This window comes from Fukomys damarensis, unplaced genomic scaffold (assembly GCF_012274545.1).
Source record: "Fukomys damarensis isolate Sample0158 unplaced genomic scaffold, DMR_v1.0_HiC HiC_scaffold_30, whole genome shotgun sequence".
Classification (NCBI taxonomy): domain Eukaryota; kingdom Metazoa; phylum Chordata; class Mammalia; order Rodentia; family Bathyergidae; genus Fukomys; species Fukomys damarensis.
This window is the reverse complement of record NW_022900942.1, coordinates 49,748,227-49,764,443: the sequence shown is the minus strand read 5'-3', so window position 1 is coordinate 49,764,443 and position 16,217 is coordinate 49,748,227. Positions and strand designations below refer to the sequence as shown.

At 34.7% G+C, this 16,217-nt stretch overlaps 1 protein-coding gene across 1 annotated transcript in view; it reads right to left on the bottom strand.

Annotated features, from left to right (window-relative positions):
• Ccdc178 (coiled-coil domain containing 178) overlaps positions 1-16,217 on the bottom strand; it is a 373,788-nt gene that overhangs the window by 284,276 nt on the left and 73,295 nt on the right. The window contains exon 8 of the mRNA XM_033757579.1: positions 4,309-4,529. Within this exon, the coding sequence (XP_033613470.1) occupies positions 4,309-4,529 (221 nt within the window). The remainder of the gene's footprint in view (positions 1-4,308; positions 4,530-16,217) is intronic.

Genomic DNA, 16,217 nt, shown 5'->3' with positions numbered 1-16,217 from the left:
AGGTTTTTTTGGCTCACAGTGTCTTCTAAGTTTAGTTCATTGGTTGCTGGCTCCGAGGCAGAAACTGTAGGGTAGAGAAAAGCTGCTCAAGCTATGGCACCCAAAGCAGAGAAAGCGAGAGGCAGAGGGTGGACCATCTTTCCAGCTCACACCCCAGGGACCTGCCTGCTCCAACCAGGGACACTTTACATCTAACTACAATAGCGGTGGTGATCTTTTAAAATGTATACTTTTTGGATTTACTTCAGTTTTGTTGAAGTAAAATTCATAGCATATGAACTATAGTAAAGTACATTATTCAGTGGCATTCAGCACATTCTCTACATTTTCTTACCATGTATTTGTCTCATCCCCATGTATTTTTCATTGCCCCACAGAGAAACTCTAAGCCCTAAACAGTTACTGTCTTGGGGCTGGGGATTTAGCTCTTGGCCCCATACCTGTCTTGCAAGTGCAAGGTCCTGAGTTCAATCCCTGGTACCAGGGGGAAAAAATTACTTTTTAATCCCCCTTTCCTGTCTCAAAAGAATATTTTGGAATCGTTGTACATAAAGTGACCCTGGGATATGTAAAGGGTGGAAGTCATTGTTTCTTCTAGATCTAAATGAAAAAAAATGGTGGCCAGGCAGGGCAACCACATAGTGAGTTTTACCATGGTACAGATTCATAGCAAGATTTGTCTATAGGCATGCCACTGGACTTATCTGCATTCCAGAGGCTTGATGGAGGTGGCTAATTTGAGTAATTTGAGCAGGCTCTGAGCATATAGGTGTCCCCACTTGTTTGGGACTTATTCCTGAGGAGAAGATAAGTAAGTAGTGGCCCAGGGTGTGATAGGCCACTCATTAACGGTGTAGACTCAATGCACTGCAATAACCAGTTCTTAGGCTGGGCCTCAGTTTTATCTCTGCTCTAATCTTTATCACTCCCTCTCTCCTTTTGAGTTTAACATTCTCTTCATTGTCTAATTTCATGCTGTAAATAATTAAATTATTGATAGGAAATCTTTTCTTTAAATGCAAATGTTTACAGCTAAGAATTTCCCTATAAACATTACATCTCACAAGTGTTGGTAGGCTTTGTTTTTAATTTCCTTTAATTCATACTTTATTTATGATACTTTTATTATATTCATTTTATAAGTGAAGAAACTGAGGTGCAAAGGCTTAAAAAACTACCTAAACTCTGAATTTGTTGGGATTTGTACACACAGACTCATGTTTCAGCCCTGTGATCTGGAACAATATTCTGTCACACTTTTCTACAGCCTGAAAGTATTACTGTGTCTCTTTGAGGAGGTATTTGGTCACCTTAGTGTGCGTAAGTAGGTTTTTTTATTCTTGAGATTTGTCAGTTTTACTCATTTTCTAAGCAAAAAAATATGTTTTATTTTTCTAAAATATCACTATTCCTCCACCTTATTGCAAGTTTTCGCATTTTGGTTGCACAATATTTATAACCTTTCTTAATAGCACCTCAATTGCATTATGGGAATTACTTTCCCTTGTATTATACACCAGAGTAGATAATTTCTTATCAGGGTTCCTGGCTCCCACCACAGAATTCAAGAAGGCGGGGGTCTCAATCACTCTGATGTCTGGGATAGCGAGAAAGTGGCAGGCTGAATTAAGGCTGGATAAATAGAAGCTCTGATCCAGCCATTTCAGATGCAATGAGTGCACAGTGATGTGGAAATGCTAGAAATGCAGCTATTACTCTGAAATTGGTTGTACCAGTCGGGGTTTTGAAGAAACAAAAACAAGAGAGAAGGAGGATAATTTATTTTGAGGGAATTTCTCATATGATTATAGAGGTGCAAGTCCAAAATCTACAGTGTGGAATGACTTGCTGGATACCCATGGGAAATTTGCAGTTCAAATACAAAAATAGTGTGCTAATGGAATTCTTTTTTGCTTAAAGGAAAGAAGTCTTTATTTTAAAACCTTAGACTATATGGATGAGGCCTACTCACATCATGAAGGATTATCAGCTTCACTCTAAATCCACTGATTTAAATGTTAATGTTATCTATCTATCTATCTATCTATCTATCTATCTATCTATCTATCTACCTACCTATCCTCTGTCATTTATCTTCACTGAAACATCCTGAAGGTTTCACATACAATTCTCTGGAAACTGTGGCCCCACAAAGTTGGTATATAAAATCAACCATCATAGTGGCCTTGGTAAGCTGTACATAAAGTTTGTTGCTTCTCTGGACTGTCTAAATAAAGTTTATTGCATTTTCCCATTCCCAAGCTTAGTTTCCAGCTGCCTGTCAACTAAGCTTTCCTCTGCTTGCATACCCAAGTCCATTGTCTGATGTCAGAGAAAAACACTCTGGAGCAGCAAATTTGGATGTGCTTTTAAACCTATGGGGACAAATGTTTAAAGTATAAAAATTACAATGTTGATGAAAATTGTGGGATATATCAGGATAGGTTTGTCTAGAGTTAACATAAATAAACTAAGTACATTGTTTAAACAAGATTGCGGTTTACTTTTCTCTCATAGAAAGGATACAAATCTGTTGCCTTTCTCTTTCAATCCTAACTTGCAATACAATATAAAGTACACCTGTAGCAATCATATGCTGGTTGCTAGAAAACTTAAAAAAAAATCCTTCTTTAAAGTCAATTGGTTCATCTCAAAGAACTTTCCTAGAAATCAATCTAATAATTCCCACCTACATCTCCTTAGAAAGACACAAGGAAAGGAAAACTGATAACCTTTAGCCTCCCGCTTTGCCTTCCCACTATGTAGAAATGAGTTATTAAGAAAGAGCTGGCCTCATCATCCACAGTGGAAAAATGAGAAGCTTCCACCTTTGCCACTACTCTAGTAACACAAATTGTTACTGTAATTTGGTGTTTTCTAATAAAATTGAAATTATGCTTAACCTATGACTCAGTAAATATCCTATAGCTAAGAATATAGCTAAGAAAAATTCACACACACTCATAGAAGGGAAAGTGTTCATTGGTGATCACTGTTTATAATCAAAATGGTGGTTTTGTTGTCCAATATTGGAAAGAAGTAAGATATCCGAATGAGAGAAAATGGTAAATAATAATTTGTGAGATATATGTTTGATGGAACATAACAAGTAGCATAACTAAATTATAAATATAGCTATCAATAGTAACTTCCTTAAACCGAGATATATTATAAAACAAGTGGCACAAAGTGACACAGTGTTTGATACTGTCTGTATAATTTTTAAAATAATATACATTGTTTCTAGACATCTTGGAATAAAATTATTCATTTTTGTTAGAAACATGAAATTTTTTTGGGGGGGGTTGAAACAGGGTCTCAACTATGTAGTTCAGACTGACCTGGAACTCACTATGTAGCTTGGAATAAAATTATTCATTTTTGTTAGAAACATGAAATTTTTTTTGGGGGGGGTTGAGACAGGGTCTCAACTATGTAGTTCAGACTGACCTGGAACTCACTATGTAGCTGAGGCTTGTCTCGAACTCACAGCGATCCTCCTGCCTCAGCCTCCTGAGTGCTGGGATTTACAGGCGTGCGGCACCACGCCCGGCTAGAAACTTTTTGGGGGGGGTTGAAACAGGGTCTCAACTATGTAGTTCAGACTGACCTGGAACTCACTATGTAGCTGAGGCTGGTCTCGAACTCACAGCGATCCTCCTGCCTCAGCCTCCTGAGTGCTGGGATTACAGGCGTGCGCCACCACGCCCGGCTAGAAATGTGAAATTTTTGATAATAGTTGTCTTTGTCAAAGGTAAGGGGAAAGTGAAAATGTAAAAGTAAACACAGAAAACATTGAATAACTTGCTTTATTTACTTTAAAATGACCAAAATTAAATATAATGCAAATTTAAACTTGTTCTTTTTATATAGTTATATCTAAATTATTTTTCTAGTCTATTAACCCCCAATAGAAAAGGTAAATGTTAACCATTGAAAAGACTGGTGCATTTGTATATTTTCAGCAACAATGATATTACTTATATATTCTATTTACCCTCTGTTCACCTAGGACTTTGAAAAACATCCAGGTGTTCTGAATCTTCAAACGTTTTATTGGAAGACTAAGTTAGATTGACTAAGTATTATAAATCGTCCTTAGGTTTAAAGGTAAGTAAAAAAGATACAGTTAAAATAGACTCATTCTATCGATTGTATGTACATAGTCTAACAAATTCTCTGGGAAATAAATGGTCAGTTGATTTTGAGTAAAATGAAATCTTTAAAGATATGTGATTTCTCGTGATTGTAATACTTGTAAATGAATAACAATTTGTGAGGTGCACATCCATTCGTGTATTCATTCACCTCGAATTTCTTTTGGTAACGCTCCCACAGAGCTTCCACTTCCTGCCTCCGCTTTGAGTCCAGAAGTGCACCATGGTTTTGCATAAAGTCTATGTCTGCTTGAACCTTTGCATTTGCTTCTTCTATCTTTGCCTTTTGTTTCTTCAAATGTTCTAACTGATGATTTCTATCTTCCAGATGCCATCTTAACTCTACAATATCTCTCGAAAAGGCCTCATGTTCTAGATGTATAATGATATAAACAAAAGCAAATCAGAATTTGAAACAAATACTGTAGGAAAAATCTTTGATAATGAATACGAGCTATTTTGGTTTCAGAAATTACTTATCTGTGAATCATGCTAAATCTAAAATATGGATTATTTCAATATTGCATTATGGCATGTACTGCTTCCTTCCTTCATCACCAGAAGGATTAGAATGTTTTATAAATTAAGTATAGTTTTAGTATAAATCTCACTTATCATGATCAGTAGATACCGTGATCGTTACATAGAGGCACTCAGTAACTGCTCCAAAATTAGAAAAATGGCTAGTGTCTTTTCAAAACATCTGCAAGTAAAGTGATTAAGTAGGAATTACAAATATGGGAATAAAAAAGGCAAAAATGATTATTGTTTATTAGTGACATAATTATATGACAAAGCAAAAAAAATGAAATTTATAGCAAATAATACAATGGTTCATGCAGTTAATATACAAAATAAATGTTTACATAAGGACTATGTTGAAAACAGAATAATCGAACAGGTACAAAGCTGTAACACAAACAAGCTGCATAAATGTATTAAGAATCCTAACTTGAACCAGGATAGGCCAGTAAGAAGATAACAACAAATTACTATTAAAAAAACTCAAAAGATAAATTTGAATACATGGAAAATATTATTTTTTCTATGTAAATGTTTGAAATTTTAAACTTGAAAATTTCCATCAGTTACTTTAATTTCCTTTATAATTTAATCAAATTTCCTCAACTGTCCAAGAGAAGTTCAGAAAAAGATAAAGAAGTTTACTCATTTTAATTTCCTTTATAATTTAATCAAATTTCCTCAACTGTCCAAGAGAAGTTCAGAAAAAGATAGATAAAGAAGTTTACTCGTTATATCAACTTTATAACTATTCTTTAGTCCATTCTTAGAAAAAAACATAACTGGGTTGGGTTTTTAAAAATCCTTTTGAATAAATAAATTTCGTGAAAGAATTTTGCCAGTGTGAGCACTTAAGAACTTTCTTACATTTATATTCATGATTCATGCCTAATTTTTTCATATTTTTACTATTTCCATCTCAGTTTAGCTGATAATTTGTGCTAGTTTATAAATTTCCATGTTTCTAAATTTCTTTTTTGGGGGGATTTTGTAGAAGTCTGAAATTATACATAAATTCCTATTTCTCAAGAATGTGTCATGTATGTATGTATGTATGTATGTATGTATGTGTCTTAGTTACTTTTCATATTGTTAAGACAAAATGCTAAACAACCAAAAGTTAAAGGAGAAAGATTTATTTCAGCTCAATTTGTAGAGATATCAGTCCATAGTCAGCTGGCTCCAAGGTAGGGAAATATGTCAGAAGGGCATTGCATAAGAGAAACAGTTCATGGTGGCAGAAGGCAGGAAGGCAGGAAAGCAGCAAAGTAATGAAAAAGTAATGACAAGCAGCAATGACTGCCTTATTTGTATTTCTTATTTTCCAGCCTGGCTCCCTTAGGGAGGGAAGCACTCACACAAAGTGGGACACCCTTAATACTAGCCTCACACCATGAATTAATTCTAGCATTACATCCTTAATCTCATCTCAGCATCACACATTCTAGATTCAGCCACCTCCCAATTTTCTTGTTGCCTCAATTAGCATGATATACTCAATCTAGACTGCTGCTCAGTCCAGGGGCTTCATTGACTGATTGATGTGAGTAGTTTATATGTATTATCTTAATATTATATTATATATAATACACACATATATAATACACACACACTCACACACACACATATATATGGTGTGTCTGCGTGGCCATCCAGGTGTCACACTTGACTACTGTATCTGGTCCCTTACCCCTTTCTCTCTGGTGCTGCTCCCATGCTCTGCTAGGGGACCACCCCAACCTCAGCAGCCTTGCTCCACCATGTTCTTCCTCCATGAAGTTCCTGCCCCGGATATATCCAATTGTGAACTGAATCCTCTGAAATCATAAGCCAAATTAATCTCTCCTCCTTTAAATTTTAAGTGGTAGGTATTTTTTAAAAGCAATGAAAAATTTGACTAATACAGTGTTGCATCCTTGATTCTGAATTTGATTCATTTATTTCTATTTCTGATTGATCCTACCATTGCATTGTCATATTGTCTTTTAGTATTATCTTTTAAATGAGGTAGCATTAGGTCTTTGTACCTTCAAAATATATTTTTCATTTTGTATTTACTTTCTCTTTCTTTGTATTTTGCTTTCAATTTTATAAATTCTACAATCATAATTTTGAATTAATTGAGTCCCTACTTTTGCTGTAAAAATATATTGATTTGTTTCTACAGAATTATTTGGCTTTTTCTCATACATAGAAAGATAATTTTAATTATAAGTTTTAAGAATATATTTCTAAATACCCTCTAACTTTTGAATATGTTCAGGGCTTGCCACCATCACTTTCTTACTTTCTTTCACTAACCAAACAACAATTAATTTAGAATTTGTTATGTTTTTAAATACAAATTCCACAATAATCTTTCATTAGATATTTATTATGCCCTCTCATTCTATATTCCATGCTTTTAAATGTTTCATTACCTACTCATTATGTTGCTTTGATGCATTTTATACAATTTCTTCAAATTTTAGTTATCTATTACTTTCTCTGTTGGATGAATGATACAACTATTGACTTGTTGAGTTAAAGTTTTACTTTTTGTTTCTAGTAACATTTTGTTTCCATTTTGCTTTCTTTAAAAACAATGGCTTCATAACCACTCCTACCACCCTGGGACAACTGCGAGGAGGCTCAGGACTGCCCCTGATGACCCAGAACGCTAGGACCATATCGGCCATTGTTACAAGCTGCAGAAGATAGAGCAGTGTTGAACAGCAGAAAGAGGGCCTCTCAGAGCCTCCTTGATAAAAATTGAATCCCACTCAGAGAGTGAAGAAAGTCTCTATAATAAAGATGTACAGAACTATAGTAGTTGATGAGCTGGTGGGTCTAGCACCTTTCACCAGAACCTGGGCTTACTTCAGGGAAAGGATGGTTCAAACCTTCAGTAGAACCTGGCAGGGTTCAAACCCGCCAGAGGTCGGGGAGCTCAACTTACAACCAGAAGCCAGCCTGAATCTCAGTAGACTACAGCTAGTTTGCTGAGAAGAATCGACTTGAACCTGCTTGCTGCTGCCCACACTGTCTACCTTGACAGCAGAGGCACACCCTGAAGGAGGCCCCTATGTTTTTCTTTTCTTCTCTCTTCTCCAATTCTCTACTTTCTTCTTTCTGTCCTTGTCATATCTAGGATTTTTTTTGTTAATTGTTCTTACTTTTATAGGAGAGTGAATACAGTTTCTAATTTTATTGTTGCTGTTAGTTTGTTCTGTCCTTGTATTTTTTCTTTCTTCTGTCTTTTCCTCCTGTCTTCATCAGTTTCCCAAAGTTTGCTCGATCTTCCTGTATTCTCTGCTCTCACTTCTAACATTTCCCTCTCCTTCTACCTTTCTGCTACCCACTAACTCTTCCTAAATCCTCATCCTGGAGGGTACATTTGCTTATTTACTGAAAACATATTTTGGCCTTGTCCTTGATTTTGATGTAATTCATGTACTTAAAAGGTGACAGATTAATAGTTACTACAAGTACTCATTTTATAAGTTGTTCCTGATGCTATTATTGATGATGATTGTATTACTTTGTCAGATATCATGATTGTTCTAATCAGTTATCCTTCCTGGTATACTGAAACTGAGATTGCCTAAGAGTCAGTAGAAACTCAAATGCTAAACACAAACTATACCTGGAAGACACCTCTGAGAAGTAGTCATTCCTTCAGAGTTCTAAACACTAGCAATAAAGATACTCACAATAAGCAATACAGAAGTATTGGCCCAGGAATTAAACCAAAAACATCAACAACAAAAAATTAGATATGAGAAGACACCTAAACAAGGAAAAAAAAAAAAAAAGAAAGTTCCGGGTCGCCAAAGGCAAATTATGGGGGCAATAAGGTAGAAAAATGTTATAACTACCTGGACATCCTAAACTGATAATACAAGAAATAACAAAACAGATAAACAAGGCTCCAGAAAAAAGATCAAAACAGAAATCATTTCCCAGATAACTACAAGCATGGCGAGCAGAATGAAAGACATGATTAGAGATTTTATAACAGAAACAAATTAAGAAATAGATGAGCTCAGGACTATGATGGAAGCCACGAATGCCCAGCATAGAAAAGAAATGAAAACTATGAATACCAGCATAGGAAAGAAATGGAATTCATGAAACAAATTCAAACAGATATCCAGGAAATTAAAAATTCCATTGAAAGTATTCTCAGCAGAATGAGCCAATGTGAACACAAAATATCAGATGTGGAAGGCAGGATTGCAATTAGTGACCATGAAAAGAGTGATTTCTTAAAAATAGTAAAGGACCATGAGAAATTGATCCAGCAACTGCTAAAAGATGCAAAGAAGAATAACACAAGACTGATTAGAGTCAATGAAAAAGCAGGAGAAAGTGCAAATGACATAGAAAAAAATCTCTTCACAGAAGTATGGCAGAAAACTTCCCAAACAGAGGAAAACAATTTGACATACAAATAAGGGAGGCATAAAGAACTCCTACTAGCCATGATAAAAAAATTCTACACCTAGAGGTATAATAGTCAAGATCACAGAAACCCAACTGAAGAACAAAATAATAAAAGCAGTTAAAGAGAAGAAACAAATCACATACAAAAAAAACCAGAATCACAGCATACTTTTCAAAACAAGCCCTCAAGTCAAGGAGAGGCCAGAGTAAAGTGTTCAAGCCCCAAAAGAAAACAACCTCCAACTTAGACTGATGTAGCCTACAAAACTATCTTTCAGAATTCATAGAAAAAATAAGATACTTTCATGGCAAAGAATACCTGAGAAAATTCCTGAATACCAAACAAGCTTTCCAAAAAATTTTAAATACTAATAGGAAAAGACAATGAGGTCCACCACTACATGAGGCCCAACAGAATGTGGCGCACAACAGAATGAAGCCATCAGGCAAGACAAGAAATTAACTGGAAAGGGGAAAAATAAAAAACAAAAGAGCCAACAATAGGAAAATAAGATGATAAAGATAAGTCAACACATACCAAGTATAACCATCAATGTTAATGGGCTGAAGTCAACAATCAAAAGAAATAAACTGGCAGATGGATCAAGAAAAAAGACCCAACAATATGCTATATAGAAGCCATCAGGCAAGACAAGAAATTAACTGGAAAGGGGAAAAATAAAAAACAAAAGAGCCAACAATAGGAAAATAAGATGATAAAGATAAGTCAACACATACCAAGTATAACCATCAATGTTAATGGGCTGAAGTCAACAATCAAAAGAAATAAACTGGCAGATGGATCAAGAAAAAAGACCCAACAATATGCTATATAAAAAAAACACAATTCAAAAAGAAATTTATAGACTGAAAGTAAAAGGATGGAAAGGAATACTTCATGGGACAGAAATCTGGAAAAAAGCAGGGTAGCTGTCCTATTTGCAGACAAAGTATATTTCAAACCAAAAATAATTAAGAGAGATAAATAATGTCACTAAATCCTTGTAAAGGGAACAATCCAAGAGGAAAAGATGACAATCACAAATATATAGGCACTAAATATTAACGCACCCAACTGTATAAAACAAATATTAATGGACATGAAACAACAAATAAGCACTAATGCAATATTAGTGGGAGACCTCAAGACCCCACTGTCACAAATAGACAGATTAATGAGATAAAAAAAATCAACAACAAAATATTAGAACTGAACCAAACTTTTGAACAAATGGGACTTAAGAAATTTCTACAAAGTGTTACACCACAAAATCAGAATACACATTCTTCTCTACTGCACAGGGATCATTATCCAAAATAGATCATATGATAGCTCATAGAACATGTTTAAGAAATTGTAAAGGAATTTAAGATATCCCCTATATATTGTCAGACCATAGCACAATGAAACTGGAGAGCAATAGCAAAAGAAACACAAGAACTTCACAAATGCAATGAAATTTAATAATACCCTCCTGAACAACCAGTGGTTCACAAGGCAAATTAAAGAAGAAATTTCACAGTTTCTACAATTAAATGATAACGCCAATACAACATACAGGAATTTATAGGACACAATAAAAGCAGTTCTAAGGGGCAAATTCACAGCAGTGAATGCCTAGATTAAGAAAAAAAAAGTGAGCTCAAACAACCTAATGCTGAATCTCAAGCTCTTAGAAAAAGAAGAGCAAGACAAAACAAAAGCTGGTAACAAGGGAGGAAATTATAAAAGTCAGAACAGAAATCGATGCAATGGAGATTAAGAGAATGGTACAAAAAAAAAATCACTGAATCTACGAGTAGGTTCTTGGAAAGAATAAGTACAATTGACAAAACCTCATCCAATTTTAATTTCTTATTAAAAAAAGGAAAAAAAGTCTCAAATCCATGCAGCTAGGAATGAAAAGGGTGAAATCACAATAGATCCAGCAGAATTCCAGAGGATAATTAATACTTATTTGAGTACCTATACACCAATAAGTTGGAAAACACAGGAAGAAATGAACAGATTCCTAGATATATATGAATTACCAACTTTGAATGCAGAAGACATAAAAAATTCTAAACAACCTAATATCAAACAATGAAATTGAAAATGTAATAAAAAACGTACAATGAGATTCCATCTCATTTGAGAAAGAATGGCTCCTATCTCGAAATCGACCAATAACAAATGCTGGAGGGCAGTGGAGAGAAAGAAACCCTTCTCCACTGTAGGTGGGAGTGCAGACTGGTGCAACCACTGTGAAAATCAGTGTGGAGATTCCTCAAAAAACTGGGGCTAGAGATTCCACCGAACCCTGCTATCCCCCTGCTGGGTATGTCCCTGAAAGAATTAAAAGCATCATGCCACAGCTATATATGTACACCCATATTTATAGTGGCACATTTTGTAATAACTAAATTTTGGAAACATCCAAATGAACATCAACTGGTGAGTGGATAAAGAAGATGTGGGTTATTTTTTGTATAAAACTGAGTACTACTCAGCCTCAAAGAAAGACAAACTTGAGGCATGTATAGCTAAGCTAAATGTGTGCACCTTGAAGCCATATTCATAACTGAAATAAATAGGACACATGTGTAAATACAGAATAGTTTCTTTGGTGTGAGAAACTAAAGGTGTACAGGAAGACCAAAATGTATAATTGATATAGGAACAAAATGTTCAAAGGGGAAGGGGAACTACGGAGGTGGGCAGGGGAAAAGAAATAAGGGAAAGAAAAAATTGAAGGTAAGAAGGACAATACAGAAACAATGCTTATGTATAAAGGGAGGATGGATAGGTTGAAGGGAGGACAGGGGAATGGGAAAACAGTAAAAATGAAAATGTATCAAGTACAGGTACAAATTCTCAGTGACAAATGTGATCATAAAGTATACCTAAAATGTACCAATAAACTCAATAAAAAATTTAAATAATAGTTTCATGGTCCTTGTTTTTGTTTAAAACTTTCCTTTTCTCATTCATGCAGTACATCAAATGTAATTATAATCTCAGTACAATACAATATCGGAAAAGTTTTGAGCAAAATTCTGTGAACTGTTTCTACTGGTTTACACTGTGACTGAATCTTTGAGTGTTTTATATTTGATATGGAGCTAATTCTCATCTTGGAAGTTTAGCTGAGATAATTTCTTTGTGCCTAGTTTGCATATGTAACAGGTTTAGATTTGATTTACTCAAACTGACTACATTGTTTTTTTAAATTTTGTTTTGTTTTGTTTTGTTTTTTGAGACAGGGTTCCACTATGTATTTCAGACTGACCTGAAACTCACTTTGTAGTCCAGGCTGGTCTCGAACTCACAGTGATCCTCCTGCCTCAGCCTCCAGAGTGCTGGGATTACAGGCATCTGCCATCACGCTCAGCTGTTTTTTGTTTTTTTGTTTTTTGTTTTAATTACAGCTTTGCCTTTGCATTTCATTGCCAATTAAACTTTTTGTTTTGTTTTGTTTGGTACTGGGAATCAACAACATGAAGCTTGGAATTCAAAGATCTACACAGTCAGGGGCCTGGGATTTAGCTCAGTGGTGCTGCTGCCTGTCTGGCAAGCGCAAGGACCCAAGTTTGATTCCCAGTACCAAACAAATTGATTTCAAAGATTCACTCAAGTCTAAGTCTAGTATTAGTGGCAAATTACTTCCAAAATCTCCCATTCCAAACCTAAAACTTGTCCTTGGTGCATTCTTCCTTTTTTGTCAACTTGTCAGTGTATTTTTTTAAATAATTTTTTAAAAATGGAAATACATGAAAACATCTATAACTAAAAGTAATTCAATGAACGGTAGATAGGAAATCACTAGAGAGTGTTATGTCTAGTACCTAAAATGTCCCCCCAAATCCTCATGTGGTCATAGGTGAGGAGTTTCGAAGGCTGGATCTAGGTTGTGTGAATTTGGATGAAGGGTATGATGCTGGGATTAAGGGGGGTGGATAATAAAAGCTTCATCCTGGATGATGTGCACAGCATGGATGGGATATAAAGGGAGATAAAGATGGCCTCCGGTGTCTGCTGCCTCCTGTTTTTTGCCTGCCATGCCACATCATGGACTGTTTCTCCTCTGCATTGCCTCTCTGCCATTCCACCCTGACTTAGAGCCAGCCAAATATGGATTGACACCTTTACAAATTGTGAGCTAAAATAAACCTTTTTTCCTCTGGGTATCTGATATTTTGTCCCAGTAAGGAGAAAAGTAACTCAGACAAAGAGTTAAGGTATTTGTACAGGACTGTCAACCAACTTGACCTAACTGACATTTGTAAACACCCACTCAATTATAGAAAAATATACAAGGTATAATAAATTATGTTAAGGATTTAAATTTTTTAGTAGTACCATAAAATATACATGGCCATTAATTCCTCTCAAAATATGCCCCATCACTTTGAACACACATATTCCATTGCTCTTTCCATTTTTTTGATGGTTTTTAGTTGTACTATTATGGCTGCCTAGATGTCCCAAATTGATGCAAACATTCATATTTCCTTGTGATTTTGGCCATGAAGAAGAGAATGAATTCACACAGTTCCGGATCTGGTGGATAAGTAGTTGAGGATACCCCGTAATGTTTTCATTTGCCAGAAATAGCCATAGACACATCGGGTGGATGGAGGGCATGAGGGCAGGCATGCAGAGACAGTCATTAAAGAACTTCAAGAACTCGACAAATGGCAGGAATGATGGGATAACTATGTTCAAAGTGAGGGGAAATCTATTGAGGAGAACTGATAGCAACGTGTCTTTAATAAATTTTAATAAATGTTTAATGTTTTAATAATTTAATAATACCATATTCACCATATTTATATTATACCTCCTGTATTAATTTCATTTACACTGAACATTCCTAATGGTTTAATTTTAAAGTATAAATTATTTTAACATCATTGAAACAAATCCAGAATGTTTATTTTTAATTGACTTTATTGGTACTTTTTAAGTATACAGTACAGTTATAGTCATCATTAGGATCTTGTACTTTTACGTGACAGATCTTGGTTCTCACTTTTTCCTCACACCCCTGCCCTCCCTCCAGAATGTTTCTTAGTACAGTAAAATTAATTTAGAAATAGCAGAAATAAATTTATGGAAATCTTAGAATATGTGCAAATTAAACAGAAGCTTATAAATAAATAACAGATCCAAAAATAAATCAGCAAGGAATTTAGAAAATATTTTGGATTAAATAAAAATAAATTCACAAAATGTAAATATTTATAAATGCAATTAATATAGCTCCAAGAGGAAAGTTCATAGCTTTTTTATGCCAATTCTAGAAAAGAAAAAAGGTATCAAGTAAATAACCAAAATTTCCACTTCTCAGAAAAAGTATATGAAGTGAAATTATTCTGAGCAAGATACCAATGAAAATCAAAGAGAAATCTATATCAAAGTTTAAAAACAATAAAGAAGTCAGTAAGACTAAAAACTGGTATTTTGCAAAGGTCAACAGAATTTATCAACCTTTTGCTAAACTGACCAAGAATAAGAGAGATAAGACCCGAATTACAAAAATCAGGCATGAAGGAGGTGTCATCACTACTGCTATTATAGAAATTAATGTAAATATAAGTATATGCAATAAAATCAGACTGTTGAAATGTGCTGACTGGAGCTCTAGACGGCGCAGATTATCAAAACTATCTTTTAAAAAAATAAAAAAGAAGAGATCTGAAGCCAGTAAAGAAATTGAATTAACAGGACAACTGAACCATGATCAAAAAAACCCCAAAAATCCTAGGAAGGGTAAAAGAGAAGTCCAGCTCACACCTTGAGTGGCATTCTATATGTCTACTGACTGTTTTGCACTACTGCGTTTGTGCTGTAAGAACCATGCCTCTCCGGAAGCTGCTGGCTGAAGGGGATGAAAGAATGCAAAGCAGATCTACAAAGTCAATGCACAGCCTCGAGTGACCTAATTCAGTTGAATTTTGATCTATAAACTTTCATGGGTGTAATGTTTGAGGTTTTAATTTCTTTAAAGTTTTTATTTTTCTGTCCAGAGTCCACTCAATGACTTCTCTATCCATAGCCAAGCTGTTTAAATTCAAAATTAATAACCTATTTTTAATAGCTAATTCAGTTTCTTTATTGGCTTTGGGTCTCTTCTGTTTTCCATTTTATAAATTAATTTTATTGGTATATATATTTTAGGTGTACAATATCATGACATTCATCATTTGAAATTTGCACCTTTACATAATCTATCTTGGTTCTTATTTTTCCCCCTTCCCTGCTATTTCTTATTGAGATAATTTTTCTGAGGAATCTGTCCATTAGATCTGAGCCTGACGAAGGGCCCTCTCCAATATGGACGATGAACCCATGAATGAAAAACAAAACATTTATTGTCTTCAGCTATTGAGTTGTGGGGTGGTCTGTTGTGAAGCACTATTGCAGTTATAAATGAATAGTGTACAAGACCAAAAAATGCAAAGAAAATAAAATCGGAAGATTTAGCATCCTTTTATTTTTTTTTCTTGTCCCTTCTTTTTTTTTTTTTATTGAGTTTATTGGTACAATCTAGGTATACAATACAATTACATTCATCATTGCGATTCTGTACCTTTACATAAGAGGTCTTGATTCTCATTTTTCCTCTTGTCCCTGCCCTCCCTTCACCCTCTCCTCCCCTCCCCATTTACAATCACTTTATTTCCATTTTTTCAGTTTCTCATATTTTTTTCCTCTCCCTTATTACCTTTCCCCCACCCTTCCCACTTTCCCTGCACGTTTAGCCCTTTACTTCTTACTTCACATTATTAATTATCTCATTAGGATCCTATGTACTATTATAGTTTTTCACACCAAAGAAACTATTCATTATTTCAGTTAAAGAAATCTCTGTATGAACATTAAAAATAGGGAATCCTAAAATAAAACTAAATATGAAAGTAAAAGAGAAAAGGCAATGATGTAGGATTTAAATAATCCTTAATTCTGGAGATGAAAATATTTAACGTATTTAAATTGCTTCTTGCTCTTATAGTCTTATCTTATTCTTTTCTTCATTATTTAGAGAATACTTTGTTTCTGTAATCAAAACCACGTAGATATGACCTTACATATTTAGTACGATGTGTTACCCCTGTACACATGGAAAAAAA